Source organism: Odocoileus virginianus, chromosome 3 (assembly GCF_023699985.2).
Source record: "Odocoileus virginianus isolate 20LAN1187 ecotype Illinois chromosome 3, Ovbor_1.2, whole genome shotgun sequence".
Taxonomy (NCBI): domain Eukaryota; kingdom Metazoa; phylum Chordata; class Mammalia; order Artiodactyla; family Cervidae; genus Odocoileus; species Odocoileus virginianus.
In genome coordinates, this window is record NC_069676.1 from 64,503,857 (window position 1) to 64,519,582 (window position 15,726).

The 15,726-nt window shown below is 39.9% G+C and overlaps 1 protein-coding gene across 5 annotated transcripts in view; it reads right to left on the reverse strand.

Annotated features, from left to right (window-relative positions):
- The window catches only part of MED7 (mediator complex subunit 7), a 56,264-nt gene that overhangs the window by 22,115 nt on the left and 18,423 nt on the right, over nt 1-15,726 (reverse strand). For 2 of the 5 annotated variants that reach the window (XM_070465708.1, XM_070465706.1), the window contains exon 2: nt 3,382-4,467. The exons of 2 other annotated variants lie outside the window; for them this stretch is intronic. In XM_070465708.1, the coding sequence (XP_070321809.1) occupies nt 3,749-4,450 (702 nt within the window). In that variant the 5' untranslated portion in view covers nt 4,451-4,467 and the 3' untranslated portion in view covers nt 3,382-3,748. Of the gene's footprint in view, nt 1-3,381; nt 4,468-15,240; nt 15,341-15,726 lie in introns of those variants that run through there. One more of the 5 variants, XM_070465707.1, reaches the window with a different exon arrangement.

The window sequence follows — 15,726 nt, forward strand, 5'->3', positions numbered from 1 at the left end:
TATTAGTCCAATCACAAGAACTCAAGAGGGGTAAAGGGGGAAATTCCCCTCTCTCCCCAACACTTCCCGTCAGATTTAGGATAGAACAAACTCCTTTCCTTGGCCTTCTAAGTCCTGTAACCTGCCACCATCTTCTTCTCTAGCTCCAACCTCCTCCCTCCCTATGGTGTGGCCCTAACAGCCTTTTCCCTCAAAATTATGCCAACTTTTGTCTCAAGAGACACTTGTACTTCCTGTTTCCTGTGACTTCAGGACAGGTCTTTTCTCTCAAATACAACACAGCACAGTTGAAATAGTCTTCCACAACCCTTAACAATTTCAAACACAGAAACAACTTGAGAAAATAATGTGGACAAGGCATTTTGAGTAGGAAATAGAAATATATTGGAAGCAAGATTCTTGTTATAATGGCTGAATGGTTAATGCAAGAATTTATGCCTTCAAAAATTAACCTATTTGTGTTCCTGTTTCTTTCATTTTCCTTCCCACTCTTCTTATCCCCAGGAACTAAACCAATGTCAGGAATAAAGAGGACCACAATATCCACTAAATGAATAGAGCAAATAAATGGCTTAAACAGAGGGGTGGACCACCTTCTTCCATACATTAACATGTTGGGATCTATCATATTCTTACAGAATTTTCTCCCCGCCCCCCACCTGCTGAATGGCCCAGATGAAATCAAGAATGCCACCCTAACTTCTCCCTCCCAGCTGGTCAATTACCTATTTGTTTTTTTTTTGGAGACAACTCCCAGACACTAGTATAGAAAGACTTAACACTCAGTAAACTGTTAGCACACATGTTCTCCATTCATACCATCAAAGAAGCTGGTTCATATAGAATGACATTAACAGAAAAGTCAAAGGAGGGACAAAGGGTTCTGGACCAGGTTTGAGTCCCAGTTGCTCTAAAGAACCTCCAAGTCCTCTTCATGGTTTGGATGTTTAACTTACCCCTCAATCATGTAACACATGATTTCAATAATCATGTGTTAGGGATCTCATAAATCCTTAAATTTCATAAATTTAAAAGGATTTCATAATCCTTTCAATAAATTCATCTTTTGCTTAAACTGCTAGTAGAGAGTACTGAGTAATGCAATCCTTTATCCTATGGCACAGCAATCACCTACAAACTTCTTAAAACCAATTTCAGGGCCCCACTCTAGAACAAGGAAACCAGAATCCTTATAGTCTGGGTCCCAGCACTGGTAATACCCTGGTTATACCTTCAGATATTCCACTGCAAGGTATCAATCTAAGGACTATTCATTATGATCAGGTGTGCAAAGATGTATTTTAATCTTCACAGAGTCTTTACATACACTTTGAAATTTGTAACAACTATCAGACCACTGGTGTTCTTTCATCCCATTATAACAGCAGGAGTTCACATCAGAATTCTTTAGTTTATGTCAAGTTCCACCCTGACAGATCTACAAGATCATATCCCCTCAAAGTCAGAATTTAAGATTTCACATGAAATTTTAATCTCTTACTCTTTCTCAACAAACATACATTACACACAAATAATGTTGTGACTCTCTTAAGGATGTGATAGTGATAATGTGATTCAGTTAGTTTTTTCCATGCAAGGACTTGCAAAATTGGTTTTGTACCTCAGTGTTATAAGACAGTTGTGGTCAAAGGAGATTCCTTTGGAGAGTTGCTGAAGTGTTATGTTATGTCTACCTTATTCTGCCACAGGGAGATGAGGGCGTTTCCTTCCCCCTTCAATTTAAACTTAATAGAGCCCAGACTGTGTCTCCTGGAGTCTATGGAGCCCAAAAATCAATACCAAACACATATCAGGAAAAAACAAATGAGACTTGCCAACTATCTGCCTAACAGAAAGGTTGTCTACTTGAAAGTTACACAGTCATGTCTGACTCTTTGTGATCCCATGGACTGTAGCCTGCCTGACTCCTCTGTCCATGGAATTCTCCAGGCAAGAGTACTAGAGTGGGTTGCCTTTTCCTTTTCCAGAGGATCCTCCTGACCCAAGGATCAAATCCAGCACTACAGGCAGATTCTTTAGCAACTGAGCCACTAGGGAAGCCAAATATTTTTTAAGACAGGCAAGAGGCCCATGGACAGAAAGAGAAGAGTTGCCCCACTTGCCACGAACGTCTGTCCCTCGTCTGGCACAGCTTAGGCCCAGTCCAGGAGAGTGTGCAGAACAGGCTATCTACTTGGGAACAGCCTAAACACCCCAAAATTTTAAAGAAAAGGATAAATGAGTGTCTCACACACAGAACTGACCCATGGCCACTTTAAACCGGACTTTGCCAGTTTATTTGGGAAAAGGCCTTACCATTATTAGGGATTCTTAAGCTTGAGCCTGCATGGGAATCACCTGAGAGCTCTTTAACACAGTTTGTTGAGCCCCACTTCTAGAATTCACTTTAGCATGGCTGGGGTGGACCTGAGAATTTGCATAAGCAGTCCCCAAGTGATGCCAATGCTGCCGGTCTAGCACTATGCTTTGAGAATCACTCAAAGCATATTTCTAAATATGCTTTATTAAGAGGAAGGCTGGTAGAAACCCTGAGATACAAGGCAGACTCTCCATCAAGATTTCAGTGGAAGAGGGGTTGGAGAACAGAAAAGAGAAGTGCAGAAATGAAATCTCAGTGCTCAAAACAACAATACAACAAAATAACAACAGTAAGTTGACTTCTTATTCACATGGTGAAGTTAAATCAGCAGGGGTGAGGAGAGGGGTGGGACGGGGGGCGGGGGGGAGGGTGGAGTTAAAATGAAAGGAGGTCCTAGTCTTCAGGCATTCAAGGACCCAAAATGACCAAACTTCTGCCATCTTCAAGGGGTTTCCAAAGTTTTCCTGGGTGTGACCATCAAACCAGCAGATAAGAAGAGAACGGTGGGTGATATAAGAAACTTTTATGGGGCAGGCCTGGATTTTTATATCATATTCCACTGCTAAGAACTCAGTTGCGTGGCCTCACAGAGATGCACAGGGAATGGAGAACCGTAGTTTCTGGCAAGGCATGTCTCAGGGGAGTAAGAATCTCTGGTGGAGATCCAGCGATCTCTACCACCAAACCCCCTTTCCATTGCAGGCTTCCAGCCTAAAGCAAGTCTGAAATCTAGGAAATGTAGTACAGATAATTTATATGGACATTTTAATGATTAAAATGAATGTTTACAACTAAAAGTAATCAAAGGACTTCTTAGGGACTGGATAAAAGTTCCAGGATCCATCCAGGATAGGGGTAAGAGGCTTAGACAGTGTTTGCAAGAACAGCCAACAGAAAAAAATGAAACTGTTATATAACTCTGGGGTTCCTCTCTTTAAACATGTTACACTATTCTTTTTTAGAGATTAAGCAAGTTTTTAAGTGAAACAAAGATTTCATAATTTCACATTTATAAAGTCTGATATCCTTTATTATCTACCACTCTTAAAGCAAATGACAAATCTACTTTCCAGGGTTGAAAACCTGCTATCACTGAAGATATCTTCAAAATTTCACTCTGGAAACAAGGGTATTCCACAAATACCTGCACTCTGCTTTTTAAGGTGATCACTCTTAATTAATGTAGGCACACTCATTTACTTATGCTTGCCATAAGGTGAAATTACTGCTGTGATTTCTCACAATTGAGAAAGTTGGAGAATCAAGCTGCTTGCAAGACTTCTAGTTATATCTCTTTTGAGACTCTCTAAAAGTGAATTAACTAATGTGTATACCATTCACTAAAGGGGAAAGGAAAAGAAACATCCTTCATGGCCTTTCATTCATTTCATCAATCAGGACACACAAGGCAGCATCTTTCTCTATAATCTGATCTCTCCTATGACCTGAATTTTCTCTTTGTTGTTCATTCTGTCCAGTACAATTGTTGCTGTCATCAGCGTCCATTGGTTCAGTTTTTACTCTCATCCCTGCTTCCGAATGAGGCAAATCATCAGGCAGAGAAGCCAAGCAATTCTGAATCATCTCAATGACTCGTTCGAGATGCTTTTGAAACCTCTCGGCTGTCTCAAGACGTTGACGTTTCTGCACCTCCATCATGACTCTCAAGGTCTCTCTTGCTTGGTGGGGTCGGTATTCATTTATGAGATGATGTACATGTACAAAAAGCAGCTTAAGATCCTCTAGCTTCTCTTCTCGTTTTATACTCCCAGGGCTCCTTATCAAGATATCTAAGAGGTCTAAGAAATTAATAAGGATAGACATATTGAGTTTTCTCAGTTCTTTCTTGTGATCAAACTGCATAGGATGAAGTCGTTCAATACCCTGACTTTCTAAAGGGCGGATGATAAGATCATCACACTGGAACTGGTTGCCAAACATCATGTAACTGTCCTTTATTGGAGGTGGAGGCTTGGGAGCGAGGCCTTCCTGAATATTTTCATCTGTATACTCCTTGATGTACTGCATCGGAGGGGGTGGGAGGGCACTCACTTGCTGTGGCTCACCCATTGTGGAAGATCAAGAACCTACAGAAATAAACCATCAAACAAAAAATAAGAGGAAAACAAAACATAACAAACACACACACACTAAGAGACCAAAGATTGAGAGTGGAGCTACAAAACAAACCTGTCACATTCAGGGATTAATGACAGAATATTTTCCTTTTTCTCCGTTTGGTGGCCAGGACAAAATGATCTCCCTTGTCTCTAAAACTAACATTTACAACAGGGAAAAGCTGCTATCCTTTTCTAATTTGCATTATATACTCAATCATTCAAGTATTTTTCCAGCTCTACTTAACATTTTCATCAGCACAAAAAACTACTGTAGTATACAGCTGACCTTCAAAGCTATGGCTTTTCCAGTAGTCATGTATGGATGTGAGAGTTGGACTATAAAGAAAGCTTAGCACCGAAGAATTGATGCTTTTGAACTGTGGTGCTGGAGAAGACTCTTGAGAGTCCCTTGGACTGCAAGGAGATCCAACCAGATCCAATCCTAAAGGAAATTAGTCCTGAATATTCATTGGAAGGACTGGTGCTGAAGCTGAAAGTCCAATACTTTGGCCACCTGATGTGAAGAACTGACTCACTGGAAAAGACCCTGATGCTGGGAAAGATTGAAGGTGGGAGGAGAAGGGGACGACAGAGGATGAAATGGTTGGATGGCATCACCAACTTGATGGACATGAGTTTGAGTAAACTTCGGGAGTTGGTGATGGACCGGGAAGCCTGGCGTGCTGCAGTCCATGGGGTCGCAAAGAGCCAGACACAACTGAGAGACTGAACTGAACTGATAAAGTGGATCACTGGACAACACAGGTTTGAACTTGCAAAGGTCCACTTATATGTGGATTTTTTTCAATAGTAAATACTAGAGTACTACAAGATTTATGGGGCTTCCCTGGTGACTCAGTGATAAAGAATCCACCTGCCAATGCAGGAAATGTGGATTTGATCCCTGGGTCAGGAAAATCTCCTGGGGAGGGAAATGGCAACCCACTCCAGTATTCTTGCCTGGGAAATCCCAGAGGAGCATGGCGGGCTAGTCCATGGAGTTGCAAGAGTCAGACATGACTTAGTAAATAACTAAAAACAAGATCCACGTGTGGTTAAATCCTCAGATGCAGAACCACAAATATGAAGGAACGGCAGATACAAATGATCAATTCTAAGTTATACTCAGATTTTCAACTGTGAAGAGGCTGGGCATCCCTAACCTCCCAGTTGTTCATGGGTCAACTATATTTTCATCTATAAGTGAAATAGTCTGGATTCCACACCCCTCACCAGTTATGCCTCATTTCTCTATCCCCTCTGCAGCCAAACTATACATGTTGTCTCCCCATCTCATGTTATAATCACTTTTGTTTTATATTACAGATTGATTTCCAAAAGTAAACACCTGTAACTCTAGGGAACACGGACAAAATTAACACTGCTCTAGTCTAAACAAACTCACATCATCTGAGCTTCTGCAATCCAATTCCACTTCCTTTTTTTCTACAATACACTTTACAATTGTTTATAGATTCACTAACTTTTCTACATCCACTACAGAAGTTTCAAACTCAAATACATCTTCAATAGCCACGAATACCTCTATCTATTCCATTTTAAGCTTAGGTATATCATAAAATGAGAAGACCCTGAGTGCTCATTTAGACTGATCTTACCAGATTTTCAAGATATAATTATGCAATCCAACATCAGAGATAGCCAAGTAATATACTGGAGGCAGATTCATACTTGGAATTTCTGAGGTACTAAGGGCAGCTGAGGGGCAGTTCTGAGTTTCCACCTACCTACAGTGGTGAACTGGATACTACTGAGAGTCAATAAGGCAGTGGCCATGGGCATGATGAGTTACTCTAACTATATCAAACTACACTTCATTGCTCTACTAGCTTTCTGCTTATCCATTTTTATCACTATCCAATCTGGAATCAACCTCCTTCCTCCACAAATACTCATCAAAGTAATCAACAATCACCACATGACCAAATTCAATGGACATTTTTCCAAAGTGATCTTAATCTCTCAGCAGCATTTTCTTCCTTTTCAACCCAGTCCCCTTCTCCCTCAGCTCCTGTGATCTTACATTAATGTTTTCCTCCTACCTTACTGGAGGCTCCCTCTCAGTCTCCTTTACTGCCCCTCCTTCTCTATCCAAATTTTACTGTTGGCATGCATCAGAGGAGTGCCCTATAGAGTCACAAACTCAAAGGTCAAAGGGAAAAGGCAGGGAACATAAAGAATTACATGTGCAGGGGCAGGGATTAGAGAGAACAGAGCATCTCCTAGCCAGACCTCAAAGCCTCCAGCCTCTAGCATTCACTCATGAATGAAGATTCACTGCACCTTAGTCTTGATTTTTCAAGAAAGGAAGGGAAAATTCAGATTTTTATGGGGAATTTCTCAGTTTTTAAAAATACTAGCAATTAATTCTGGAAACTGTCAAGAACTGTGAGCCAAAAAGAATTTATCTCTAACAACCTCTGTGGTCTGTGTGCCACTAGTTTTAGGCCTCTGTTTTATGCCCTCCCTGGGATGACCTCAGTCAACTGCATAGCTTTTATTAGCATTTCTATCAGTGGTTCTCAACAAGATGTGATTTTTGCCAGTTCAGTTCAGTCACTCATCCGTGTCCGACTCTTTGAGACCCCATGAACCACAGCATGCCAGGCCTCCCTGTCCATCACCAGCTCCAGGAGTCCACCCAAACCAGTGTCCATTGAGTCAGTGATGCCATCCAACCATCTCATCCTCTGCATCCCCTTTCTGCTCCTGCCCTCAATCTTTCCCAGCATCAGGGTCTTTTCCAATGAGTCAGCTTTTCGCACCAGGTGGCTAAAGTACTGTAGTTTCAGCTTCAACATCAGTCCTTCCCAAGAACACCCAGGACTGATCTCCTTTAGGATGGACTGGTTGGATCTCCTTGCTGTCCAAGGGGCTCTCAAGAGTCTTCTCCAACACTACAGTTCAAAAGCATCAATTCTTTGGCGCTCAGATTTCTTTATAGTCCAACTCTCACATCCATACCTGACCAGTGGAAAAACCATAGCCTTGACTAGATGGACCTTTGTTGGCAAAGTAATGTCTCTGCTTTTTAATATGCTGTCTAGGTTGGTCATAACTTTCCTTCCAAGGAGTAAGCGTCTTTTAATTTCATGGCTGCAATAACCATCTGCAGTGATTTTGAAGCCCAGAAAAATAAAGTCAGCCACTCTTTCCAATGTTTCTCCATCTATTTCCCATGAAGTGATGGGACCAGATGCCATGATGTTAGCTTTCTGAATGTTAAGCTTTAAGCCAACTTTTTCACTCTCCTCTTTCACTTTCATCAGAGGCTCTTTAGTTCTTCTTCACTTTCTGCCATAAGGGTGGTGTCATCTGCATATCTGAGCTTATTGATAGTTCTCCCAGCAATCTTGATTCCAGCTTGTGCTTCTTCCAGCCCAGCGTTTCTCATGATATACTCTGCATATAAGTTAATAAGCAGGGTGACAATATACAGCCTTGATGTACTCCTTTTCCTATTTGGAACCAGTCTGTTGTTCCATGTCCAGTTCTAACTGCTGCTTCCTGACCTGCACACAGGTTTCTCAAGAGGCAGGTCAGGTGGTCTGGTATTCCCATCTCTTTAAGAATTTTCCACAGTTTTTGTGATCCACAGAGTCAAAGGCTTTGGCATAGCCAATAAAGCAGAAATAGATGTTTTTCTGGAACTCTCTTGCTTTTGCAATGATCCAGCGGATGTTGGCAATTTGATCTCTGGTCCCTCTGCCTTTTCTAAAGCCAGCTTGAACATCTGGAAGTTCACGGTTCACGTATTGCTGAAGCCTGGCTTAGAGAGTTTTGAGCATTACTTTACTAGTGTGTGAGATGAGCATAATTGTGTGGTATTTTGAGCATGCTTTTTGGCATTGCCTTTCTTTGGGAATGGAATGAAAACTGACGTTTTCCAGTCTTGTGGCCACTGCTGAGTTTTCCAAATTTGCTGGCATGTTGAGTGCAGCACTTTCACAGCATCATCTTCCAGGATTTGAAAGCGCTCAACTGGAATTCCATCACCTCCACCAGCTTTGTTCATAGTGATGCTTCCTAAGGCCCATTTGGCTTCACATTCCAGGATGTCTGGCTCTAGGTGAGGGATCACACCATCGTGATTACCTGGGTCATGAAGATCTTTTTGTACAGTTCTTCTGTGTATTCTTGCCACCTCTTCTTAATATCTTCTGCTTCTGTTAGGTCCATACCATTTCTGTCCTTTATGGAGCCCATCTCTACATGAAATGTTCCCTTGGTATCTCTAATTTTCTTGAAGAGATCTCTAGTCTTCCCCATTCTATTGTTTTCCTCTATTTCTTTGCCTTGATGACTGAGGAAGGCTTTCTTATCTCTCCTTGCTATTCTTTGGAACTCTGCATTCAAATGGGAACATCTTTCCTTTTCTCCTTTGCTTTTCACTTCTCTTCTTTTCACAGCTATTTGTAAGGCCTCCTCAGACAGCCATTTTGCTTTTTTGCATTTCTTTTTCTTGGGGATGGTCTTGATTCCTGTCTCTTGTATAATGTCACGAACCTCCGTCCATGGTTTATCAGGCATTCTGGCTATCAGATCTAGTCCCTTAAAACTATTTCTCACTTCTACTTATAATCATAAGGGATTGATTTAGGTCATACCTGAATGGTCTAGTGGTTTTCCCCACTTTCTTCAATTTCAACCTAAATTTAACAATAAGGAGTTCATGATCTGAGCCACAGTCAGCTCCAACCAGAAGGCGTACAGCAAGGTCTGGAGACACTTAGTTGTCACAACTTGGAAAAGTGGTGTTACTGGCTTCTAATGGGTAGAGGCTGGGAATGCTGTAAACACATGATGCACCAGCCAGTCCCCCACCACAAACAATTATCCTGTCCAAAGTATCAATATATTTTGCCAAAGTGGAGAAATCTTGTTCTGTATTTGAGTCTTGGGTTTATTTTTTTTTTAAACTGAAGTATAGTTGAGTTATAATATTGTGTTAGTTTCCCGTATACAGCAAAGTTATTCCTTTTTTTTTTTCAGATTATATCCCATTATATGTTATTACAAGATGATGAATATAATTTGCTGTGCTTTACACCAAATCCTTGCCGCTTATTTATTGTATGTATAAGACTTTGTTAATCTCATACTCCTAATTTACCCCTCTTTCTCCCTCTCCCCTTTGGCAACCAAAAGTTTGTTTTCTATGTCTGTGAGTCTATTTCTTTTTTTTATATATATTCATTTGTATTATTTTTAATTTCACATATAAGTCATATCATATAATATTTGTCTTTCTCTTGATTCATGAGTTTCTATCTCCAGTCCAGACTGCCTCTGGGCTCTCTTTGGATACTTCATAGGGCATTCAAACCAAAAAAAAAAAATATTTTGATTTCATCTACAACACATACCCTCTAAATCTGCTCCTCTCATAGCTTCTAAAGCTTCTAATCTTTCCTATCTCAGTAAAATGTCCCCATTTTCCACCTAGTATTCCAAGCCAGAAACCTAAAGTTTATCTTAATGCTCCTTTTTTAACAACCTCCTCTCCTCACCATCACTGCCAAGTCCTGAGATCCCCCGGAGAAGGAAATGGCAACCTACTCCACTATTCTTGCCTGGAAAATTCATGGACAGAGGAACCTGGCAGGCTGCAGTTCATGGGGTTTCAAAAGAGCTGGACTCAACCGAGCATGCACACAGGCACCCTGATTCCAAACCCTTGCTATCTCAAATTCATCAGTTCTGACCAAGACACCACTGCCTCTTATCTGGAACACAATGGCTTTGCAGGGATCTTTTTGTTTCCACTACAGTTCATCTATATAATAGCCAGCCTAATTCTCACACCACATTCCCTTTTACTTATATCCTAGCAATACTGTCTTCAAGTATTCTCATACAATTCTTTATACCAACCTCTTCTGCCTCTGGGTCTTTTCATGTGATTTTCTTCCTGCTTCAGGCACTAGCTTAAAAATGTCACTTCTGAAGATACAACTTATCTGATTATTCATCAAAAGCAGACCCTGTCTTCCCCCTTTTATTCTCTTCATCAGTATCTGATTTGTGTCCCCAACCAGACTATAAACTCTATGAAGGGAAGGACTATGACTATCACAGTTCTGACTGGGTTCAAAACCATGCACATAAGCTTCATAAGTATTTGTTGGTAGCTCCATTCATTTCACAAGAGCTTCAAATCAAAGGGAATTTGAAAGCAGGTACCAACATCTTTAATGTGTATTTACTCCTTCAAGTATTTAGTGTTTGTCTAAAATATGACAATAATGATTATGATGACAGGTAATACTTGAGTGCATACTACGTGCCAGGGGCTGTTCTAAACTCTCACGGTTGTGAGAAATCTGAGAAAAGAAAGGTGAGCTTTCCATTTCAGGGATGAGATCACTGTGGCTCAGAAAGGTTGATCCACTTGTGTAAAGGAAGTAGCCAGAGGCAAAAAATCTTAAAACACTACACCATACTATCTTTCCAAGATAAATAAAAAACACTGCCTCCATCCTAGTGTTCCTTACAATCTATCAAGGAAAACAAACAAAAAATAACTAACTGTACATTTTAAAGGTACTACAAAAGACCAACAGATCTGACTACCAAAAATAAATCTAAAAATTCCATATGGGAAAATACATCAGAAGCAAAATTAAAAGATAATCCTATTTTTCTAGAAAAAGAATGCTTGCAAGCTAACAGAGGTAAATACTAGAAATTTAATTATGATTTTTTAAAAACATATTTTCTGATTCCATCCCTATAAGAAGGAAAGCACTATGACTTCATATTGCCTTTTATTCACAACTCTACCTCTAGAACCTTAAGCAATGGCTAGAAGGTGCTAAATCCTCAATAAGCATCCACTGAGGTGTTTTTTTCAAACCTGTATCTTAAAAAAAAATAATAGAAAAATAGGCAAAAGATGAAGAAAATGCAAATGCTGAATAAAACCAGGAAAATAATCAGAATAATACACTGCTGAAAGCAAATTTTTAAAAGAATCCTTTTTGAAACAATCCCATTCACCATTGCAACAAAAAGAGGAAAATACCTAGGAATAAACTTACCTAAGGAGACTAAAAGACCTGTATACAGAAAACTATAAGACAATGATGAAAGAAATTAAAGATGACATAAATAGATCAAGAGATATATCATGTTCTTTGATTGAAACAATCAATATTGTGAACATGACTATATTACCCAAAGCAATCTACAGAGTCAACACAATCCCTATCAAATTACCAACATTTTTCACAGAACCAGAACAAAAAATTTTACAGTTTGTGTATAGAAACACAGAAGACCCTGACTAGTCAGAGCAATCTTGAGGGGAAAAAAAATGGAGGAATCAACCCTCCTGAATTCAGACTATACCACAAAGCTATAGTATTCAACAGTATGGTACTGGCACAAAAACAGAAATACAGATCAAAGAAACAAGAAAAAAAGCTCAGAGATAAACCCTCGCACCTTATTTGGTGCCTTATCTTTGATAAAGGAGACAAGAATACGTAAGAGAAAAGACAGCCTCTTCCATAGGTGGTGCTGGGGAAACCGGACAGTTAGCTACATGTAAAAGAATGAAGTTAGAACACTTCCTAACATCAGACACAAAAATAAACTCAAAATGAATTAAAGACCTACACATAAAGTCCGAAACTGTAAAACTATTAGAGTAAAACATAGGCAAAACACTCACTGACTTGAATTACAGCAAGATCCTCTTTGACCCACCTCCCAGAGTAATGAAAATTTAAAAAAAAAAAAAAAGTAAACAAATGGGATCTAATTAAACTTAAAAGCTTTTGCATAGCAAAGGAAACTATATACAAGGTGAAAAGACAACCCTCAGAATGGGAGAAAATAATTCAAATGAAACTGACAAAGGATTAATTTCCAAAATATACAGGCAGCTCATGCAGCTCAACACCAGAAAAACAAACAACCCAAAGAGTGGGCAGAAGACCTAAACAGACATTTCTCCAAAGAAGACATACAGATGGCCAACACATAAAAAGATGCTCAACATCACTCATTATTAGAAATGCAAATCAAAACTATAATGAGGTATCACCTCATACCAATTAGAATGGCCATCATTTAAAAATCAACTAACAATAAATGCTGGAAAGCCTGGGAAGAAAAGGGAACCCTCCTGCACTGCTGGTGGGAATACAAACTGATACAGACACTACACAGAACAGTATGATTCCTTAAAAAAATTCCTTAAAAAAACTAGGAACAGAACTGCCATATAACCCAACAATCCCACTACTGGGCAAATATCCTGAGAAAACCATAACTGAAAGAGACACAAGTACCCCAATGTTCATTGCAGCACTTTTTACAATAGCTAGGACATTGAAACAACCTAGATGTCCACTGGACAGATGACTGGATAAGGAAGGTGTGGTACATATACATAATGAAATATTACTCAGCTATAAAAAGGAACACATATGAGCCAGTTCTAATGAGATGGATAAACCTAAAGCCTATTATTGGAGAAGGAAATGGCAACCCATTCCAGTACTCTTGCCTGGAAAATCCCATGGACAGAAAAGCCTGGTAGGGTACAGTCCATGGGGTTGCAGAGTCGGACACGACTATATTTATAGCAGCAGGAAAGCCTATTATACAGTGAAGTCATAAAGTCAAATATTGTATATTAATGCATGTGTATAGACTATAGAAAGATGGTACTGATGAACCTATTTGCAGGGCAGCAATGGAGACAAAGGCATAGAGATCAGATTTGTGGACACAGTGGGGGAAGGAAAGGGAGGGACAAACTGAGATAACAGCATGGAAACATGTACATTACAGTATGTAAATGCACCATATAGATAGCAAGTGGGAATCTGCTGTGTGACACAGGGAGCTCAACCTAGTGACAACCTACAGGGGCGGGATGGGGTGGAAGATGGGAGGGGACTTCCGGAGGGAAGGGACTTATGTATACCTGTGGCTGATTCATGTTGATATATGGCAGAGGTCAACACAATATTGTAAAGCAATTATCTTCCAATTAAAAAAAGAAAAAAAAAGGCAAAAAATCCCCACATATATGTAAAATAGCTAATGAGAAGTTGCTGTATAACACAGGGAGCTCAAATCTGGTACTCTGTGACAACCTAGAAGTGTGAGATGGGGTGGGGGTGGGGTGGGGGGTTCAAGGGAAAGGGGACATATGTATACTTACGGCTGATTCACAGTTGCCAATAAAGCAATTATCCTTCAATTAAAAATAAATTTTAAAAGAGGATCCTATCCATCTAAGACTATCAAGATTTCAAATACTCCATCACTTAACAAATAGAACACTTTCTATGTAGCAGGTGCTGGATTCCAGCACAGGTCACACTCTATCTTTCAGCTTCTTCAGAGTGGTTATGCCAATTTTACAAGCAAGCTCTTAGCTACTCTGGCCCTGCAGGGAAGTCTTCTGTGGTGGAAAACATCCATTCCCCTGAGGTCCCACAAAACACCATCACAGCCACCATAATAACACTCTAAGGTGGCAAGCCAGTATCACCAAGAGAATATAGAGAATTCTCATACACAACTGATAGGAAACAAATATGCTTACTTGGAATTTAATGTGACAGTATCAAACACTGCAATGCTGATATTCTTTGACCCAACAATCCTTTCATTATTTTATTTTATATTGGAGTATAGCTGATTAACAACACTGTTGCTGTTGTTCAGTCGCTAAGCTGTGTGCAGCTCTTTCGACCCCATGAACTGCAGCACCTCAGGCCTCCCTGTCCTTCACTATCTCCCGGAGTTGGCTCAAATTCATTTCCATTGAATCAGTGATGCTATTTAATCATCTCATCTTCTGCCACCCTCTTTCTCCTCTTGCCCTCAATCTTTCCCAGCATCAGGGTCTTTTCCAATAAGTCAGCTCTTTGCATCAGGTAGCCAAAGTATTGGAGCTTCAGCGTCAGTCCTTCCAATGAATATTTAGTGTTGATTTCCTTCAGGACTGACTGGTGACCCAACAATTCTATTTCTACAAATTTATCCTACAAAAATATTGGTACAAGTACACAAATCTGTGTTTCAGGATATTTAATGCAGCACTGTTTGAAAAGAGCACGAAAAGCTGGAAATAGTCCATACCTTCATCCATACCTTCACTCATATGAGGGCTGGGATAAAATATCTATATATACACAATATGGCCACTAAGAAAAAAGGGGTGAAAGTACATGGAATGGAGGGTTATAAATACTGTGTACTGTTTCATTTATTTACAACACACTTATGATAGTTGCAAATAGTTATAACCAATGTTTTAAAATTTTCAAAAGTTCACACTTTTCAGCTTATGAATAATATTCCATATTCAGATTCTCCAAATGTTAATATTTTCCCTCATTTGCCTTATTGGTCTCTCATCTCTATCTAAAATACTTCAGTGGGTATCTCCCAAAAAAGGATGTGTCCTCTTATAACCACATGATTACCAAAATCGGAGAATTAGCAATCATCTGGTACTTCAAAATAAATTTCATACAGCCTAGGTTTCACCTCTTCAAGCCTTTTCAGATGGGAATTCCTGTTTTGTGCTTCCCAGCACCTTGTGTAATCCTCTACTTAAACTGCTAATCCCCAAAGGGCAACTAAATGACAGGTATCATTGTTTTATACCCTCTTTTACTTAGGCTTCAAACTAATTCTATGAGTTAAATACTACTATCAATTTCATTTTAGAGATTCCCAAGTCTGTCTCACCAAGAAGTGTCTGCAACCAGATCAAAGAGCCAGGAAATGGCACAGCAGGAATTCTCAACCTTGGTTGCTATGGTTGCACAGCAAAAGCTCCTTTAAATCAGTAAACAATGAAGCATCTGACAGAACAAAAGGAAACGGATATACAACAGAAATCATGTTTATTTATACCACTTCTCCAGACTAAACTTGTCAAAGGCAACGGAGGTTTTTCACAAGACACGCGCCAGGCATCATAGCTGATTATCAGACTCAAGATCCACCTTCTAATGTTTGTTCCGTTCTGACGGATTTAACCAAAAAAAGAAAGGTATTCTAGGGTTTTATCTCCAGACGTTCGACTCGTTTGTCAACTGTGAATGGAGCTGCTGGAATGTTGTTTTTAAAACCTCCCCAGAAGATCTAATGAATGACGCGTGGGACAAGGCCGGAGAGAGGCCAGAAGAGGTGGCGAGGCCACACAGCTCCGCAAACCAGCGGTGCGGGCCT